This window comes from Pleurodeles waltl, chromosome 9, assembly GCF_031143425.1.
Source record: "Pleurodeles waltl isolate 20211129_DDA chromosome 9, aPleWal1.hap1.20221129, whole genome shotgun sequence".
In the NCBI taxonomy this organism is placed as follows: domain Eukaryota; kingdom Metazoa; phylum Chordata; class Amphibia; order Caudata; family Salamandridae; genus Pleurodeles; species Pleurodeles waltl.
Genome location: NC_090448.1, coordinates 472300409 through 472319230, shown reverse-complemented (window position 1 = coordinate 472319230; position 18822 = coordinate 472300409). Strand labels below are relative to the sequence as shown.

The 18822-nt window shown below is 41.8% G+C and overlaps 1 protein-coding gene across 2 annotated transcripts in view; it reads left to right on the top strand.

The window, feature by feature from the left end:
* Positions 1 to 18822, top strand: part of TRAF3 (TNF receptor associated factor 3) — a 392193-nt gene that overhangs the window by 212009 nt on the left and 161362 nt on the right. The window contains exon 2 of one of the 2 annotated variants that reach the window (XM_069207300.1): positions 8336 to 8466. The exons of the other annotated variant lie outside the window; for it this stretch is intronic. Within the exon in view, the coding sequence (XP_069063401.1) occupies positions 8409 to 8466 (58 nt within the window). The 5' untranslated portion in view covers positions 8336 to 8408. The remainder of the gene's footprint in view (positions 1 to 8335; positions 8467 to 18822) is intronic. 2 annotated transcript variants of the gene reach the window in all.

The following is an 18822-nucleotide window of genomic DNA, read 5'->3' as shown; positions in this document are numbered from 1 at the left end:
ACTCACCAGTACACCTAGAGGCGACCTTGCCCACGGTGTGCGGTATGCACCATGCAAGAGGCATATGTCACGTGAAAATAACTACAGAAACTCGTCGTGTGAGAAAAGGAAGTATTCTTAGGGAATAGAATATGTGCTAAAACGTGAAATATAAACAGGGACTGGAGTGCATCGCTCACGTAGATTACTTCCAGGGCTTTCACAGATATTGTTGAGAAATTAATCTTAGTTTTTCCCTGTTCAGTTAGGGACATGAAAATAGGGACTCCGTTCTTAATTACTTCCGGATCTGAGAGTTGCCATGACCCACCCGCTTAAAGATCTGCGGCTATCAGGTGTCACACACAGGTCGATAATGGATGCTTTATTAAGTGGCAAAATAGTAATTGCTTTGCATGCTAGACATTTTTTTGCAGTGTTGGAGATATATTACCGCCGCTTTTCTCGCTTATCTGTTTCATCTTGGTTTTTGTGCAGGGAATATTTTGTTTTGCAACATTTCTTTAATTACTTTTCAACACATTTGAGCAACACCACAGACAGTGAGGCGCTCCAGTAAGTCTGTTGCCAAGGCATGAACTGTTCACCCATTGTTCCGTGCTCGGTATTCCCCTTGCTTCCCACATGCTGGAAGAAGGCCATGAAAGTTATGTTTATGCCATCTTGCCAGGAGATCCTCTTTACTTCCAGTTTCTTTTTTACTAACATCTCATATTAAATTGTAAAGTGAAATTACAGTCACTGACTAGGCTTCAACTCTTTTTTGACAATTAGGTTGTAAATGTCTCACTAAGAAAGGATAGCAAATAAGGGCAGTTAGCAAGTGAGGAGTGAAATAAAATGGTAGCTGCGTAGACCAGGGCCATATGGAAGCTTTTCAGTTCTGCTATATATATTTTGATAATAACGTGGTAATTGAGTTAGCAGCTTTAGAGCCAGTGCGAGGAAAGTTTACTCGTGCTCTCATAAGGGGATATCTAACTAATAAAATTGATTTCCCTTCTCTCCATCTACTGCGTCTCTTTCCCTCCATCCCCAGAATATGGAAGCAATATCTTAGTGACATCTAATGCACAATTTTCAGCATATTAAAATAAATATGTGACTCTCACAGTTACTCTGAGAAGTAATTTCCTCTTAGGCCTTGCTTTCAGATCTAGGTATTTTCAATCTAAAGCTGCCTTCTATATGAGGGGTGATGAGAAAGGTAAATTTAATTAAATTAAGTATCTGTCAAACTGTTTAGATTCTATAATTAAAACACCTTTAGTCCAATTGCCAAAAACATTTATAAATTAGATGTTTTAGTGTCCACGTGTGCCTTCAGTGCACAGTTCATATTATACAGTCACAAATTATTGCTTCATTCTGGTACTCCTAGGCTGTGCCATTTACCAGTGCTTAATTAACTGGAGACCTCTGAAGGGAAAGCGACGGGTACAACGGACTGCAAAGGAATCACAAAAGTCTTCCTGACCCTTCAGGAGCCAGCGTAACCAACAACTCAGAGACTGAAAAATCAGGATAAAATGATGTTCCTAACTGGTATTGTATTTCTGATCTTCAACAAATTGGTTGTATAAAAGGAAGGCGACATACCCTACCTGGATTTTGCAAAGAGACCTGCTGTGTTATTGCTATCATTAATTTATTTAAGATGTTTCTTTTCATAATGAGCTATTTACACCATTGCTCTGATATCCTGGAATTTTAATTAGTTATATAATCCCATGTAAATTAAAGTTTTGTTTCTTGAACATCTTTTTAAGTCTTCATTGAAAACAGACCCAATCTGTAGGCGATGCGCAGCACCCATTTGTATTAGGGCTTCAGTCATCAGACCTCCTATACCTTTTGTCTTTGTAAGTAGAATCAAACCCTCACTCTTTGCCTGAAATGTCAGCCCTCTGCTTCTATAAAAGAACATTGGGAGAATGATTGTTACCACAAACAGGTTTAAGCAAACCACCCAAATGTGAACCTCATCACTTCAGTGAGAAAGACCAAAGCTCATGAGCAAGTCATGTGCAAGTCCCTGGTAAAGAAGAAAAACACACCAACCCATAAAACCACTTCTAAATATCCCGAGTCTCCCTGTGCTTTTAATAAAATCATAGACTTTGCTCATGCCCTACAATAAATGTAAACACAGATAGTACAATGAAATGGACTTTGGAAGGATACACATATATTCCACCAATCACCTGGGGGCTTGTTTAGTGATGCCCTAAATCTCTCCCTCAATACTACTGATCGTAATTTGGCTAACCTATTATTAAACATAAGTGGAGTAGTATTTCTTTATTGCTTTATCGTTAGATCAGTCATTTTCTTTATCATAAATACAACAATCAACTTTTCCAGTGAGGAGGGTAACTAATTTGTGCATATGATAGTGATGCAGAATCCAGTAATATTTAAATGTGGATTGTTTTTGCATAGATCTGATATATGATTCAGAAATCATATTATTGCAGGAAAGCAGTTTGAACGTGATCTGCTCATGGACTGGAACGTCTTGGACAATTTTGAATGCAGCCAAAGTAGATCTAATTTAACCTTGTGTGATGCATAATATAAACATGTTATTGTTTACATGTTGCTTTCATCAGGCACATCAAGGAAAGCCTTCGGGGTTGTTCTATGATCTTTATATTTGTCCCACTCTTTGATTTCTTAACTCACTCTTGAGGTAAAGGAGTATGAGGCTGAAGAACATTGGAAAAAATGAAGCATTATTATGGCACCTACAAAGAACAAGGGAAAAGTCTGCTTCCAAGGGGCGAACAGGCATATGTGTGAACCTATCAACCTGTAGTTTGCTAAATGACACTCTTATTTACTAACAGGATGTATACAATTCGCCACTGAGGTTATCTTTAGTCTGGCAAGGTCTCTTTATTCAACCTACTCCTTAACATTGTTGAGATATGCTAATAAAACTATTTTTTAAAGGCTGATTGTATTGATTTTGCAGTAACAATGAGGGTACAACTCGAGCAACGTCCACTAGCCTACACAATTATTAAAATACATGATTACGATCATTGAACTTCCACTTCCAGTCCATGATAAGCCCACCACCTGCCCCAAATCTTGTTATGCTTGCGAGGGCCACCCCATGCCTCGTATATGGACTGTTCCTGCTGGACCAACCACTCCACCCCCTTCCTCCACTTCACCACTGATGGGGGCCCGCAGCCTCCATTTGCGAGCTATGTCACTTCTGCCCAACAGAGTTGCCACCCTGATAAAAGCGCGCTCCATCCTCAGCCCACGCATGTCTTCTAGCAGTCCCAATAAAGCAACTCTAGGGGTAAGATGGAGCCAGCGACCTAGAATTGCAAAGAGTTCCTTCACACTCACCTCACAAAAAAAAAACTAGCCTCAGGCAGGACCACACCATGTGGAAGATGTATGCTTCCATCAAGAAACATCAGGTACAGTGGGCCTGGATGACTCTGCTGGCTCGGTGGAGCCTTTGATGAATCATCTATGGACCAGTCGGAGGTGTGCGGAGATAGCCAATTCCCTGGGAGGGGCAGTGTGGTCTCACACAGCTTATCGTCTTCAAGCTCACTCATCTAGGCCTCCCACTGCTCACGCAGTTCCGGGAAGCGGTCTAAAACTTTGACAATTATACATTGGTAAATCTTGGAGATGGGTTTCCTGCCCAGCCTCCCCATCAACAGCTTTGCCTTGAGGGGCCTAAATTCCGAGGTTGCATGTCAGTGGAAATATTGGCAGACAGGACGTGTCAGAGCTGCTGGTACGAATGGAATTGGATGCAGGAGAGATGGTATTGCTTCTGCAGTACCTGTAATGTCTGCATGCTACTGCCTGCCCAAACATCCCCAAGGTGAGTGATGCCTATTCGCTCCCACCTTGCAAACCCCTCCAGCCCAACTGTTTAAAATCATATTTTAAAGAGGCTAGCTGCTGTTAGACTAGCTTCTGACGAGCCCCATTTGCCTAAAAGGAGGCAGAAATGCTTGGACTTGAATTGGCTGGATTTGAAATTCATGGGTGAAGTAACTCAAATACAAGAGAACTCAGCATGATATTCTAAACCGCAGTTCTCCTCTTTTCCTGTTATCCGCCAGCAGCAGCGGGAGACCGCTTTCAATCCAAGTTCAAATATACAGTCTTGAAATCCTGCTTGTCTACCTTGTTAGTGACTTTCAGGAAATTTGGCACAAAAGATAGCAAGCATAGTATATGCTTAAAAAGGCCAAAGATTCTTATAACCTGGATCTTTAAAGCAGTTTTAGTCTCATTAATTGAGGGACCAGGCAAAATGCATTTGTTATTTTGATATGTATTTATTAATGTATTTAATAAATAAATAATTTTCCACATAGTTCTGTAAAGAGAACGGAAAAATGTACAGTTTTGCCACCAGAATCCGTGTTTTGCAACCTGACTGTTTTTTGTCTCTTTACACCACTCATCACTTGTGAAATTACTTCATTGATGGCATCTCAAAAGACATCATTGATTACATCATCATAACATCATGTAGTCACTATGACATTGTTCTATAGGGTTTATGGCCTTGAAGTAATTCAACACACCACAGGTGTGGACAATTTTCTGTTCACCTAAATGGGATGACTCATGTAAATATGCCTCATGACCTGCAATTTTAAGTTAAGAGGTTGACGTATACATTTGTCACTTTAAAGATACTTTATTCTAAGCCCTATAGAATACACTGCATAGTTCAGTAAGATACACTATACACATTCCTGAGATGGTGTACAGAGATGGGTTCTGGTAGCAGTACCCCACCCCCTACTTTTTGCCTTGTTTATAGATGCCACTTCGACTGAAGTGCACTGGGATCCTGCTAACCAGGTCCCCAGTGCCATGGGTCCTTTCCTAAAACAAGACACCGGGTCACTTGATCTCGAAGTGACCTAGCCCTTAAGCCCCCTATATGTTCCTAGTAAATCGTACCCCTGGTACCTAGGGCATGGGTACTGAAGAGGGCCCCTCAGAGCTGCAGCATAACTCCTGCCACTCTGAGGGACCAAGCACCCATCTTATGCAGACTGCATGTCAAGGTGCTTCCAAAATTGAAAACACAACATGTCACACAGCCTGTGTGCCATGTCCGCGAAACACTGCATGCAATATATGTAAGTCACCCTTCTAGCAGTCCTTACAGCCCTAAGGCAGGGTGCACTATATTACATGTGAAGGCATATCTGCACGAGCAGATATGCCTGTGCTATGTCTTTGTTATTCTCAGTCATAGTAAGTGTACAGGGAAGCCATTTTAAATACATGTGCTGGAAACTGATCACTACGAGTCCCCCAGATACATGATGGATTCTCTGAATCCTGGGATGTTTGGTATCAAACATCTCAGAATAATACACCCTCACTGACCTCAGTGATGGATTTATTAAAAAAATGCACACAGAGGGCACCTTACAGGTGCCCCTGAAAACGTACAAACTACCATTGTGTTGACTGACTGGTCCTGACCAGTTCAGCTACCACAGATGCGTTTCTGGCCCCTTAAGGTGAGGGCCAGCACTCTCGAGGGCCTGAGACCCTCCCAGGCAGGATGTACATTCCAAGGCGGGGAGCTTCAAAGTCCTATCTGCTGTTGTAATGCGGCCCAGGTCTCTCCAGGTGGTGGAGATGACCGACCCCCCCGTCCTGACCTCACTTTTGGTGCAGCACAGAGGTGGGAAAATTAGTCAGATTAGGAGGTGTGCCCACTTTATGCCAGTCCCACCCCTATGTTGGACGAGCTGAAGTGAAACCTACTTTTTAAATTCTTCCAATCATGCTTGTTTGGAAGGAATTAGGCCACAAGGATTAGAGTTCTACCCACTTCCCAGCAGAAGTGGTCATAGAAAGTGTGTAGTCACCCTCAAGATACTCAGCCCATTGGCTACCACCTGGCACTCACTATAACACCCCTAAATTAAGTATTTAGGTGGCACCCCTGAATCCTGTAACTCAGATTTTGACATCCTAAGAAGAACCGGACACAAAAGAGTTTCACCTGCAGAAGAGAAAAAGAAGAAGCAGCTGACCTGGACCCGGCCTCTCCGGCCCTCTTGCTGACCTCAAAGAATCCTGCACAGAAAAGCCAACTCGTCCTGCCTTCAATAAAAACTTGAGTCTCCCCTGGGCATATGACTTGCCCTGCAACAAGAAACTCCAAGACAAGGACTCTGCAGCTGCTGGATCCCCAGAAACCTAACACCAGAAGTGACCACTGCACCTGACGTCCACGAAGTGAAGCCAACTGACAGTGCCAACACGGGTTCCAAGCTGCCCAGAGACCGAGTTCATTGTGGTTCCACCCCTCTTGAACTCCCCAGAGACGCCTGCACCCTCTGCATGCAGGCCCCCTCTCCTCTCCCACAGACATGTGGAGAGAGAAAATCCGACAGCTACAGCAATCACTGCACCCGTGACCCCTGATCTGAGCTGAGGTGGGTCATCGGTGCCAACGACGTGCCCCGGCTCCTAGGAGCTCGAGTCTACCCTGGGTACACCCCTGCCGGACTCCCCCACGAAGCCTCAAAATACAGGACCCTTTGACTGCGAGTGCTTCGGACATGTAAACCCGATGCCTAAGGACACCTGTGCATCTGTCGCCCCTGAGCACAGGAGAAGAGGACCAAAGGTGCACCTACTTCCCCAAGCACCCCATGTCTACTACCTACCTTCTTGGGGTCCCTGACTGGCTTCCTAGCCAGAGCCTGCAGCCTGTCTTCACCAGGACAAAACCTCCATAGGAAACTGTTGGGCACCTGACGCCTTAGAGCACCTCTGCACCCGGCTGCCACAGTGCCAACTTTAACACCCTGAGATTGGCTTTGTAAGCCATTCTTAACCCTGTGTTTTCCTAACATTGTTTTCCTCCATAGAATAACATTGAGAGAACTCTGAAAATTGCACAAGTGTCTTTTTCTGAAATTGCAAAGTATTTTTGCTTAAAAGTCTACTTACCTGATTATGAAATTCTTGGGTTTAAAATGTATATAAAAATAATTTCTATTTTTCTAACGTGGTCTCGGATTTATTGAGTGTGTCCCAGTTATTGCCTCTATGAGTACAACAAATGCTTAGCACTACCCCCTGATAATCCTAACTGCTCGCCCACAATACTACAAATAGAACATTCTCCAATATCCAACAATCTCAGAAACCTCAAAATATTTACCAAGGTCTTGGAGGTAAACATCCACACCTTATAAACATCCTCGCTAAGCAGATTTTGTCTATAGCAGTGTATTACAGCTATTTAGTATGAGTCCAGATATCATCTGGGGATGATCTGCTATGAACAGAAAGTTTGGCCTTTCTCACAGATGTTCTGGAATAACCTTTCACATTAAGCCTCAACTGACTTTAAAACACATTTTTTCAACCCACATTGGGTGCGACCAGCATTTATCTTGTTTTAATAGGAAGTAATGCTTGAACCACAAACTTTAATGATTTCTAAACTTGGTACCACATAACTTTCAACATCCACAATCATGCTTGTCTCCAGAGCTTACATTATTTACATTTTTTGAACCTACATATGTACACTTACTAACTCTGTGCCACATATGTTTAGGATGTTATCAGTGATACCTTCAATGATGTTATTTGCGATGTCATTCAACATGTGTGACATGAGTGTGATAATATGAGAGGTCACAAGTAGTGTACAGTGCTGTGCAAGTTATAGTTAGCTCAATAAATGCTTACAGATGATTTTCAATGTTTTGTTTAAAATGATAGTTACAATAGTTTTTATATTTTTATAAGGCCTATATAAAACATCACTTTAACATTTGGATTTTTCAATGAAAACACACACACACAATTCGGCAACATCATATCTCTCAGTGTTGGCATATTTGGCGAGCCAGGTTAGCATTCTAAATCATCTTTTCAAATCTGCAGTCTTCACTGCCAGCTTTTACGGAAGCAAGGCATAGTCGTATGTGGGTTGTTTCTCTAATGAGGCTTAGCCCAGTTTCTGGCTTTGATTCTCCCCTGACCAAAACTGACTGTGTTGGAGTTCATCAAGGTGCAACATTTTATTATTCTAAAGCTTTGTCATTTATTCAAATGTTATACTTACTCTGAAGAGGTTGGGATGGAGATGCAACACGAAGAGGGTTATTGAGGAGTCTTGAAAAAGTGATTGGAGTTGCAAACTATAAAGAAAAAGCGCACTTAGCCATTTTCTTTTCTGGTTTTTGAAGAACACCTCCCACAACGCTGCCGATGAACAGCTTGCAAAAAGATATTCAGATTTCACTACATTGATTCTAGTTGCAAAACTGTGATTTTTGTGTTCTCTTTACAGTCACATGTGTAACGACATTGGTGATACCTCGAAGGACATCTTGATGACATTATCATGACATCTTGCATTCACTATGACACCATCCAATAGGGTTTGTGGCCATGAAGAAATTCAACACTCTACAGGAGTAGGTAATTTTCTGTTCACCTTAATGGGTTTACCAATTTAAATACTTATCATGACCTGCTTAGAGCACACCTTAAGATATGACTATCTGGACACACACCAGGGAACCGTGATAAGGATGTATTTACTTTTTTCTTATGCATGGAATGAAGAATATCTTTGAGGGATAGCATGACTGAGTACTTTCAAGAGCCCTGAAATGGTTCTAAAGGAATAAAACATGTCAGCTTCTGTTATTGATGATTGTTTTGGCTACAAGCAGATTTGTTTAATGAGATAAATAAAGAATGTACTGCAAATCGAACTGCAGATTAACTTTTATTCTATCATACTCACTTTAGAGACAAGTCTAAAAACTTGGATAAATTACTTGGACCTAATTATATTTTATGTACTTTTATTTCAATTTGAATGCTTTACAGAGTGGTGAGTTACGGTGTATAATGGAAGATTTGAATCTAGTTCTCTGGATGAAAGATTATGGTGACTGTTCCGTCCAACTCGTGCACCTGTATCAGAACACCTTGTCGGTTTTAATGACTAGTGATGATAGTGGCATCTGCAGTGTTCTCTTCTGCCTCAGCCATCTTTTGTAAATAATTTCTTTGGGTATGGAAGTATTTCAGTCATTCACCATATGAAAAAAAAGTAAATGCATGCAAAACAGTAAGTAAGCACTCTGTCGGGTAAAAGCTGGTAGAAAGCCCTTTGGGATGACCACCCTTACCTGCCATCTAAAAACCAGGTACAGCATCATTCATGGCAGAAGAGGAGACCATAAAAATAGAAAGATGACCTGTTAGCTCTGCTCAGCTAAAGCAGGAGCAACCATCTGATGTAGATCCTGATACAGCAAGAATGGCAGTCCACTGAAGGGAGTGCAACATCCATGCTTGGCAGCATAAGCAGAAAACTAGGTTTCAGAAGCATCTGCTGAGGGACCACAACAAAAAGTACAACACATGATTATTTTTACCACTTCATTTTTTTCACCCTTTTATGTTACAGTGCAAGTGTTAATTGTTCACTTTCGTTAAAGAAAAAAATGCTTTAAAAGTAGTAAACAAGTACAAGGAAGTTTCTTTTTAGAGCCACCTTTTATCGTGAAGAAAATAGAACAATTCCAGTACACATCATAGTATTCAATGTCTGAGGGCTGTTACTTTTTAAACTCTAGCATCCAAATAATGTAGAAAATTAATAGATACCAGGTGTGTACCTTTGCTACATCCCATGTCCTGTGACCAACTCTTGCTGTGGGAGTTGGTCACCGGTGGCAGGTTAGGACCTGGCTAAAGTCCACACTAGTTGGCCAACTCCTGCTTCACTTACCAAAGGCCATATACAGTGTGGGTTGACAGTTTGTAGTGGGTTTGGAACAGGGCATTGTTGAAGATTAGGCCCTGCGGCCAACCCATCTGTGCATGGCTGAAGGCCCTTTGACCAACGGTGTTGTACATGGGCAAAGACTATGCATAGCATGAGCTGGCCACCTGTCACCAGTTGCGATCAGGACTTTGCTGTAGGACAAACTGCTGGGTCAACATTCTCAGGACAAGGCTGAAGGACAGATCTTCTGCCCAACCCTATCCAAAGGCCAAGCTTAGTGTGGATTAGATGTTCACAGCTGTTAATGTGCAAAGCCAGGCCTAATACCACACCCTGCTGTCAACCCCTGCAGCACACAGCTAAATATTGTGTGCAGTGGAGTTGGGTCATTTTTGGGAGTTTGTTGCAAGGCCTGGAGTCAATCCCTGTATTGCAATACCAGTGGCCATTTACAGTGGTGAGTGGCCACCCCCCAGGAGGATTGGCACCCTTGGCTACCTGTGTGGGTTTAAAGTTGAATGTAGTACATCATAAAAAAACTTCACGCTTCACTTATTAACAACGGTTAACATGCAGTAATGGGTATGACTTACAACTGAAAACCCTCAGAATTTGGCAGGTATGATTAGCTCTGCCGCCCGTAGCTTGCACATCTACCATAAATAGCATAGCTTCCATACGGAGTGCAATGCTTATGACCTGACAGTATAATGTTACTTAACACTAACACTGGTGTTATTGATAATATTAGTGGTAAATTGATATGTCATTGTCACTAGTGAGATCTTTTGTGCCATTTGTGAAATCATCTGTTACATCAAGGATGAGGTAATGAGTATTACAATCGTCTTCCCAACCATAACTCATGCTATTCAATGCCTTTTCAGTTTTACGTCATAACTGTACTTTACGGTGAGAAGTCCAAAGCTAACCATAGCTTCACTTTAACTGTGTTTTTCAGTGAAAATATATATGTATGTATATATATATATATATATGTGTGTGTGTGTGTGTGTGTGTGTGTGTGTGTGTAGGTCTTATGTTTTAGATATGTTGGGTCCATGGATCTTCTCCGTTGTCAAGGGCCGGGTGTGGTGGCGATGTTGAAGAAAGGCCGATCCCTTCTTGAAGCCACCATGCCAATGGGGAAACCAACCAACGTTAGCAGATGACCAGGAAAAAGGACCACTTCTGAAATAGGAAAAAATCCTATGGCAAAAAAATCCTCCAGAGAAAATCAGAAGGGCTAGAAACCCTAAGAAGACCAACCTGGAAAAAGGCACAAGGAAAAACTAGTCATAAGCACAAGACACTAACTAAGAGTGTGGGCACAAAACAGAAATCTTTGTGATGCACTCAAGCCAAAGTTTCCCTCGTTTATATACAGAAAGTGACCAGGAACAGGAAAACCTCCCACAGGAAGTAATACACTGCCATCTTCAATCGAAATTCAGTGGGAAGAAACCATCTTGGGTGTGTATAAATATATATATATATATATATATATATATATATATATATATTTCAAACAGAGTCCGGAATGCGGAAGCAGTATCGCAGCGGTCCCAGACGGGCTCTGGAGCTCCCATATATCTATCCAGATTTCCTCTTTACTTTAAGGAAGGCCAGGACACCACCACAATGCTGTCTGTATAAATAAGATTTATTGTGGAGAAAAAGCTCCCCTCCATTGCGTTTTTGGCCGTAGCCTTGGTCACAGATGGAGTGGGTATGCAAACACATCTGTAAATAACACCAAACATAAAAATCGGACTTAGGTCCACATCTCAGTGTACTCTCACAGTGACGGCCATCTTAGATTGGTGTGGCAATCCCAAATCATATAATCCATAGTGTCTTTCATATATGAAACAATAATATATATCCTTATTTCGTGGGCCAGTTAAATTATAAATATATACACATGTATCTACCCTGTTAATCACTTTTTTTTCTGTGTAATACATTTCATGTTCTTTATACTTTGAATGGAAACAAATAGGTTCATAACGACTTATAGTAATCAATCTTATAATATAAGAAAGATTTTCTTATATCGCTGCTATACTGCTTCCGGACTTTGTTTGAAATATTTGTTTTGTAAATGCAGAAGCGGCTGCACTTGTGAGCAATAACTGCTTTAGTTCCGAGGACAGCGGAACTTCAATTTTGTTACTAAATAGCATCCTTGTGAGAAGACGCCAGAACGAGTATTAATTGTATGGGTGAGAAGCCAACGGCTTCAAATCCGGGAACAGCAGAATTTTACTAAAGAGCACTTTTCGTGAAAAAACACCGGAATAAGTATTGGCCGTAACACGTAACGACGAATCGTGCGACCTCTATTAAAGAGCACTCTTCATGAAAAGACGCTGAGTTCACTTTTGTCCTCTCAGTGAGTCAATTGGTTTGTGGGTGAAAACCTCCAGTTAAAGCTCAAGATATAGCTAATACTGAGCAATAATCCTTCCTAAAGCAAGATATAAACTGTGGGCCCGGTCACAGATGACCTTTTCTGGACAGCCACGTGGTCTGTAAACATCATGAAGAAAGTGTTTGACTGTTTCCTTGGCACTAAGCAACTTTGTTAAGGCTGAACATGGGTCAACTTTGAGGAGTCCACCACAAGCATTATGATTGTTTTACCCTCAGAGAGAGGTAAGTCCACAGTGAAATCTATCCTAATAGCAAGCCTGGAGCCAGAGGCCACAGGTAATGGTTGAAGTGAACCCATAGGTCTTTGGTGAGATACTTTTGCTGGGGCACAGGTCGACAACAAGTAAAATAGCCCTGAGTGTCCTGTACTATCGATGGCCACCAGAAATGTCTGACCCGCAAACATAGTATCATCACATAATTGGAGGACAGGTTCTTGTAAATCTCTAGTAGGTACAAAGAGACAATCTTTATAAAAATACAACCCATCCTTGGTGCTTAGGGGATATTTCTCTAATTCTTGTGGAGGTATTTTTTCTTGCTGTGACTGTACTGATTGAATGAGTTTAGAATCAGGAGCACTCTGTCAGGAGTTAGTATAGTTTGTTGAGGAATCGTAGATTCTTCAGGGAATCGTTGGTACAGAGCATCTGTGATCTAATTTGATTTGCAGTTCCTGTAATATATGTTACATGGAAGTCAAACTGAGAAAAAGAAATAAGCCCGCAGATCCTGTCTACCATTTCAACCTTTTATGGTTTTTAAATACTGAAGATTTATACGTTCTGTTCTGATTTCAAAAGGGAACTTTACTCCAAGCAACAGATGTCTCCATTCAGTGAATGCCTTCTTAATGGCCAGTAAGTCCCTTTCTAACTATGAATAATTTCTTTCAGCAGGTGTTAGGGAATGAGAGTAGTAAAAGAACAGCCTCTAGTGCATTCTCCAAAGCATCTGTTTCTACAAAAAAAGTGCTTCTCAGTGTCAGGATGTTGAAGGACTGGGGCACAGGTAAAGCTCTTATTTATATACTGAAAGGACTTTTAAGCAGATAATCCCATTTTAAACTATGGACTAGATTCTCCTTATTTAGGAGGTGAGAGATTTCCAAAGAATAGTTGTAAATGTTTTTAATGAACTAGCAAAACCCAAAAAACTTCAGTTGCCTTGACAGTTGATAGAGCTGGACAATCAAGAACAGCAGTAACTTTACTAGTATCCATAGCGACATCAGTGGCATTTAGTACTCCACGTCTGTCTTTAAAAACGTGCATTTTTCTGGTTTGCAGGTTAAATGATTCTTCCGTAATCTGGGTAATATACTCCAAAAGCATGTTGGCGATAATCCGATAGATTCTTCAAAAAATCAAGATATCATCAAGGTATTGCGACATGTACATTGAGTATATTTGAAAAAGTGCTATCCATGATTCGCTGGAAAACCGAAGGATCAGTGCAGAGACCGAATGGCATAAACTTATATTTGTAGAGACCGAATGGAGTGCGTAAAGCCATCTTCCTCTGAACACCCTCCTTTATTAATAGCAGAAGATATGCCCCTCTAAGATCCAACTTGGTATATACACTATGTCCTGAAACGGCTTTCAAGATGTCCCTGATAACCTGATAAGCAAAAGTGGGTATCGATCTTTATTGGGTGTCTCATTCAACTTCCTAAAGTGTATTCAGGGTCTAAAATCCTTTGTCTTCTTAGGAACGAAGAACAAAGGAGCCCCTGCGGTTGCAGTAGACGGTACGATGAGCCTGCTTTCTAAGTTTTCCTTTAGATACTTCAGTAGGACAGCTTACTCTGATTCTGACACAGAGTGTATTCTACCAAAGGGTATTTCACATCCAGGTTTTAACTCAATGGCGCAATCATATGAACGGTGTGAATGTAGTTAAGAGTTGCCCAGTTAAGATATGGATTGTGATAACACAGCCCTGTAAGTCATGTACAGCATTGATGAACACTCTGTAACTAGACCAGAAACCAAAGAAGTACCATCACTCGTATGAATGACTTCTATCCTATCCCTAGGTTGTTTAGGAATCTGGCAAGCTGACCTCCACATAGCATCTGCAGAATTGCCTGTGGCTCCACAATCTAGCAAGGCCATAGTAAAAAGCGATTTTTCAGAAATACACTGCAAGACAATAGGTGATAGGAATAACTGTGTTCCATTTACTGTAACAAACTTGGAAAAAGATATTTGAGGAAAATTCCATACATCCAATCTCTCCTTCCTTTCTCCTTTAGAGATGGGCTTTGGCTTTTTCCAATAACGTGGATGGATGTACGGAACACTCCTTGACCAACTGACCTTGTTCACCGCAGTAAAAACAAAGACCCTTTCTATGACGTCTTCATCTTTCCTCATCAGTCAAGGGACCTAGTGCTGAACTGATATGCACAGATTCTTCCGGGGGTTCTGTAGGTTTTTGTGTTTCAGTTTGCAAAGGGGTTAATGGTCTTGTAGAAGAGTATGAAAAACTCCCTTGTTTATTTTGCCTCTCTTTTTTCATTTCCCTCAAACGAAATTCAGTGTGTAGCATGGTTTCCATTGCATCATTTAGGGTGGTAAGTTGTGGAACATGTACCAACTCATCCCTATTTTCTGACTTTAGGCCATGCCTGAACAAAGTAAAAAGAGTACACTCACCCCACTGGATTTCTGTAGCCAGTCGTCTGAATTGGGTTACATAACCCATTACTTCTTGAGAACCTTTTTGAATCTCATATAAGGCATCTTCTGCAGAGTATTCTAAATTCGGGCGGGAAAACATCTTCTGGAACTTCTTTTGAAACACTACATAATTGTCAGACAAGTATCGGGCAAAGACACTAAAGGCATAGCCCAAGATAGGATGTTTCAGACCAGACAATTATAGAGGCCACCTTATTACGATCCCATTCAAACTGGGTTAGGCGGAAGGCCAAATGCACAATCATGGAATCCAGGAATTTGCACTTTCTCTGCGTTGCCATCAAATCGCAGTGGTCTTGCTGGTGCTGTGGGTAAACCAGTGGAATGTCGGATCGTTAGGTCTTGTCGTAGGGCAGCATTTTGCTGTTAGGTGGTTTCCTGTAAATCTTGAACTGGATCCATAACCATAGATTGGACAGAAATACGTTGTCGTTGCAACCTGTGGATGGCCAGGCGGGGTGGCATACTTTGCATCCTGGGGACCTTGATGTTGAAAAAAGAGCGATCTCTTCTCGAAGCCACCGTGCCAACAGGCAACCAACCCATGCTAGCAGATGACCAAGAAAAAAGACCACTTCTGAAGAAAGAAAAAAACCTATGTATAAAAAAAACCTCCAGAGGCAATCAGAAGGAATAGAAACGCTGAGAAGACCAACCTGGAAAAAGACACAAGGAAAAACTAGTCCGTAACACAAGGCAATAGCTAGGAGCATGGACAAAAAAAAGAAACATTTGTGACACATTTAAGCCAGAGTCTTGCTGCCTTATATACAGAACGTGACTAGGAACAGGAAAACCTCCCACAGGAAGTAATACACCGCCATCCTGAAATGAGGGGCTATTTTGTGTGTGTATATATGAATACACACACAAAATAGCCCCTGAGCACACTCACACTAAACCATGGTGGAGCGTGCCTCCATTATTTTGGACCCTTCATGCTGCCTGCAACTTCCAAGGCCCCAGGTAAGTGCCCTTGCGGGAGAATCGCAGATAGTGCACTGCAGTGGCAGCGTGGCCTCAGCCTCTTAATTTATCAAAAACTACTGAGCGAATGTATGCCTAAAACACACTTTCTGGGTAAAGAAATAGCTTTCTGGCAACTTAGGTGTAATTCTACTTATCTATTTTTTTCTGACTTGCCGTTCAGTTTTCCTATGGAAAATTGCATGAGGGAAATACGTTTTGGGACCTCTGTTACACATGCTTCCTTTTTACGACTCTCAAAAATTGTCTTATGCTCCAAATGATTTTCATAGAAAGTTCAAGTTGTTTTGTAAAAAAAACCAGACAGGACAACCTGTGCATTGAGTGTCCCAAGAAGGTGAAGTCAGGTGTTTCTGGCTGATAATCTCAGTGAAATGCACTGAACTGAACAAGTTTACAAGGCTAGTGATCCCACTGAGGCTATGGAAAACATTTGATTAGTTGGGATGGTAAAATTTAGTCTGGGGGCTGAGAGTGAGACTCCAAATGATGTTGATTTGAGCAAGATGGGTACATTATCAATAGAAGCAGTGCAGTAATTATCCTTCATCTAATTGGAGACCAGCAGCGTACATGAAAACACACATCTTGCAAAAATATTTTGAATTAGACAAACAATTCACTGGTATGGTTTATGATGATAGTATGGTCAAGTGGAGGACATTCCTAATTGTCATTGACTAGAAAGGAATACTGATCACTTCTTTGCCTGAGGCTCTTGACTTAATGTGGTCAATATCTACCTGTGAGTGCTTTCCCTTTTAGATAATAATGTTTAATTATGATGATTAGGGAAACACTGAAACACATGATCCTTTATTTCTCCTGTATGTTGCTTTTATCCTGGTTAAAAGTGTGTTGTCATAGATTTTTGGGAAACATTTATATTAGTCAGTTAAGTCTCCACTTTCAAACATAGATTATGTTGTTGTGCTGCAATAACAGCTGTGAACACCAGGTCAAGATGGAAGCCAGTACTGAACGCCAGAGTCATGGCATGTCAAAATTAATCCTGTATAGGTCAGTTTTCAACAATTTCGTGAGATAGTCAGTCAATTTCTTCATATAATAGGTTCTAGATCTCAAGAGTGAATCAGCACAAGACTTGTTTCAAAATGCTATTTTTTTTCATCAGCATGTCAAGGTGGGTGAGATTTTCTTCTTGAAGCACTGGAGCCACCAAAGATGGCTAATTTACTGGAGCGCTAGGAGGACCATGGGAGGTAATTGGGTGTATAAGTCATTCAGCATATAGGAAAGGACAAAAGCCCCATTCAGTTACTGGAGATCATCTACAGCAGTGGTTCCCAACCAGCTGACTTCTGTGGACCACCACTTTATCATTCCTGGAACCCGGGGACCCCCACCGAATCATTATTGGAATCCAGGAAGCCCCACGAGTCATTACTGAAAGTTGGGGACCTAATCTGTTAAAATTATTTATTTTTCTGAGCAGTCATGGATCCCCTGAGGAGGCTCGCAGAACCCCAGGGGTCCCCAGACCACAGGCTCGGAACCACTGACTCAAAGTTTTTTTTTTTTACTCTTTTAACCTTTCGTGTTCTGAGAATTTATCTCTTTATCAATTTGTAATCATCATGCATTGCTGGCATGCGTTTCGCAGCTAGTGTTGTTTCACTTTTAGTAGCTGTACACCACAAAACGATAAGCAAGCAATGTAAACCACAATTTAGAAGCAAATTGAGTTAGATTTCCAGGCCAAGCATTGGAGGGAGTCCTTTGATTGATTGGTCATTTCCGGATGAGCCACGGGGTGAATTATCCAAAATGCTTCTGTTACATCTGCCAGCCTACATTTGAAGCCCCTCACTACTACCTGCTGTTTGACATTCCAAGGTTTCTGGTTAGAGGATGATACTTTGCTCAACAAGGAGCACCAGATCCCCTCTAAGAACAGGGAGAATTTTTAACATTATGTTTAGTTTTACTTCACAACACTCGCTTTACCTCCCAATCTGATGCCAGATACACTAACATAATGCAACCTCAAAACTGTGCAAACCATCAATAACTGACCAGCGAAGTGTTGAAGCGCACAGGACCCAGAATACTGAAAAGAGTGGACCCACCCCTCCATGCCCAGCTGTACAGAAGTGCATGGGTTATCTGTGATAGGCGATGAGGTCTGGCCTCACAGATACTTGAATTTGGAAATTATTGATTTTCTTTAAAATAGCTTGTAGTCCATTTCTGTGGCAGAAGTGTGCTGGTGTCCCCTTTTCACTTGCACAAAGCTAATTTTGTCAGCTAAAGCAAATAATCCTATTATTTGCTCAGCGTGCTGCTGCTAAAATGACTGTGGCTGGTGGCGCCGCAAAGCTGCTTCACAGACCTGGTGACTCGTTGCACCTGCTCTCAGCTACCCCAGTATTTGGCGTCAGGTGGCCTGGGCCCCACACCCGTTCTGGAAGATGACCCGCTGTTAAGTGAATGGACCAAAGGCCTGCTGCGTAAAGTGGTGGGACTGTGGCGTCCCGCGGGATTCCACCGCGCTAATGCAGTGTAGCAGATCGCCCGCCAGCTGCGCGAGCCTCTGCCAGCTCCCTCTACAGTTGACTATGGCACGGGCACTGTGCCAGCTCCAGTGTTTCAAAGTGTGTGCGGCTGAAAATTCCCTGCCAGCTCTTGTGTGTGTGACATACCGACTGTGGCCGCCGTCCAGCTACCGCCGTGACTACATTCGAGGTTGGCCTGCCTGTCTGCTTCCCATCATAATATAAACCAGCACGTAGGAGACCTGCTTCGTGAGGGGAATAAACACAGTCGTGAAACTCTGCTTGTCTATACATAAGAATGGTAATTTACTGAACAAGGTACCTGAGAACAAACGTACACACTGCCTATAAAATTATTTCTTCACATTTACATACATTGCTGCTG